The 1,510-nt window shown below is 73.7% G+C and overlaps 1 protein-coding gene across 1 annotated transcript in view; it reads left to right on the forward strand.

The window, feature by feature from the left end:
• The window catches only part of AGO2 (argonaute RISC catalytic component 2), a 13,151-nt gene that overhangs the window by 5,586 nt on the left and 6,055 nt on the right, over positions 1–1,510 (forward strand). The window contains exons 6-7 of the mRNA XM_012722890.1: positions 579–669; positions 875–1,069. Coding sequence (XP_012578344.1) covers positions 579–669; positions 875–1,069 — 286 coding nt within the window. The remainder of the gene's footprint in view (positions 1–578; positions 670–874; positions 1,070–1,510) is intronic.

Consider the following 1,510-nt stretch of genomic DNA (forward strand, 5'->3'; position numbering starts at 1 on the left):
GGGGGCACCCTTGAGGTGAGGGGCTGTCCTGCCGGCGGAGCCACGGGCAGAACTGCAGACACACGGGGGCTCGGGGGCTCGAGCCAGGACAGCAGAACTGCCGGCGGGTCCATTCTTGAGCGGCGACTCAGCGCGTTCCCAGCGGGTGCAGGCCGAGCCTCGCGCCCGGCCCCCCGCCCCCCTCCCCGCCGGTGCTCCCAGGCCCCTGACTTGGGCCTTGGAGTTTCCCACTGTCACTGACTGACGGGAGGGGCTCTGGCTCTGTCTCCCTGTGACCTTCAGCCCGCTGAGGGTGCAAGCGGCGTTTCTGTGGTCAGCGGTGCCCACGGTGTCTGGGGCGGTGTCCAGGCTGTAGGCGGGTGTCGGGGCTGGGCCTGGCCCCCAGGGCCGGGGACCTCACATTCCTCGCGGTGCCCGGGCCGCAGCTGACGGGCTTGGGGCCTCCCCTCCGGCCAGGACTCTGAGGACCAGCGGCACCTGCTGTGCGTGCTGGCGGGGTGCCCAGCAGTGGGGGCGGGGCCTCCCCCAGTGAGCGGGCTCAGCCCCCGCCTGCCTCACCCGACCCCGCCTCCCCACAGGCCTCCGGTGTTCCAGCAGCCCGTCATCTTCCTGGGGGCCGACGTCACGCACCCGCCCGCGGGGGACGGGAAGAAGCCCTCCATCGCCGCTGTGAGTGTCCCCAGAGCTGGCCCCTGGCGACGCGGGTCCCGGAGGGAGGAGCCCAGCACGGCCACCCGGCCGCTCCTGGAGGTGGCGGGTCCGGGCTGGGGCCCCGGCAGGACCGCCAGAGGGACGTCTGCGGTCGCCTCAGTGGGGCCGGACCCTGCGCCCTCGCCAGGGCTCTCGGCCCCCGCTGACCACTCCTGCCCCACAGGTCGTGGGCAGCATGGACGCCCACCCCAACCGCTACTGTGCCACGGTGCGGGTGCAGCAGCACCGGCAGGAGATCATCCAGGACCTGGCGGCCATGGTGCGGGAGCTGCTCATCCAGTTCTACAAGTCCACGCGCTTCAAGCCCACCCGCATCATCTTCTACCGCGACGGCGTGTCCGAGGGGCAGTTCCAGCAGGTCAGCTCTGCGCCCCGCCCCCGGCGTCTCCGGCTCCCGGTCTCTGGGGCAGAGGAGGAGTGCCGAGCCACGGCGGGCGGGTCCCGGGGAGGACGCAGGCGTGGGACAGCGCGAGGCAGGTCCGGGACACGGCGGGCGCAGGCCGGACCGCGCGCCGAGCACCGTGGGGGGCTGGGGGCTGCTTCTGGAATCCTCTCTGGGGCATCTCTGCGCCGGGCCGGGACCTGCGGAGGCCGGAGCTGCTGGACGTGAAGGCGGGGTTGGAGGTTGTGCAGGTGCCTGGGAGGCCGAGGGCCGCGGCGGACACGGTACCGGGCAGAGAAGGTCCTGCGTGGCTGAACGTGCCCCAGGCCGAGGCCGCCGTGAGGGGCCGTGGTGTGCCCAGCCGGGAGCCAGGCAGGTGCCCGAGGGGGTCTCCGTACGGCCGGGCCGGGCACAGCA

The sequence above is a fragment of the Condylura cristata genome, unplaced genomic scaffold (assembly GCF_000260355.1).
Source record: "Condylura cristata isolate star-nosed mole 26May11 unplaced genomic scaffold, ConCri1.0 scaffold00009, whole genome shotgun sequence".
NCBI lineage: Eukaryota > Metazoa > Chordata > Mammalia > Eulipotyphla > Talpidae > Condylura > Condylura cristata.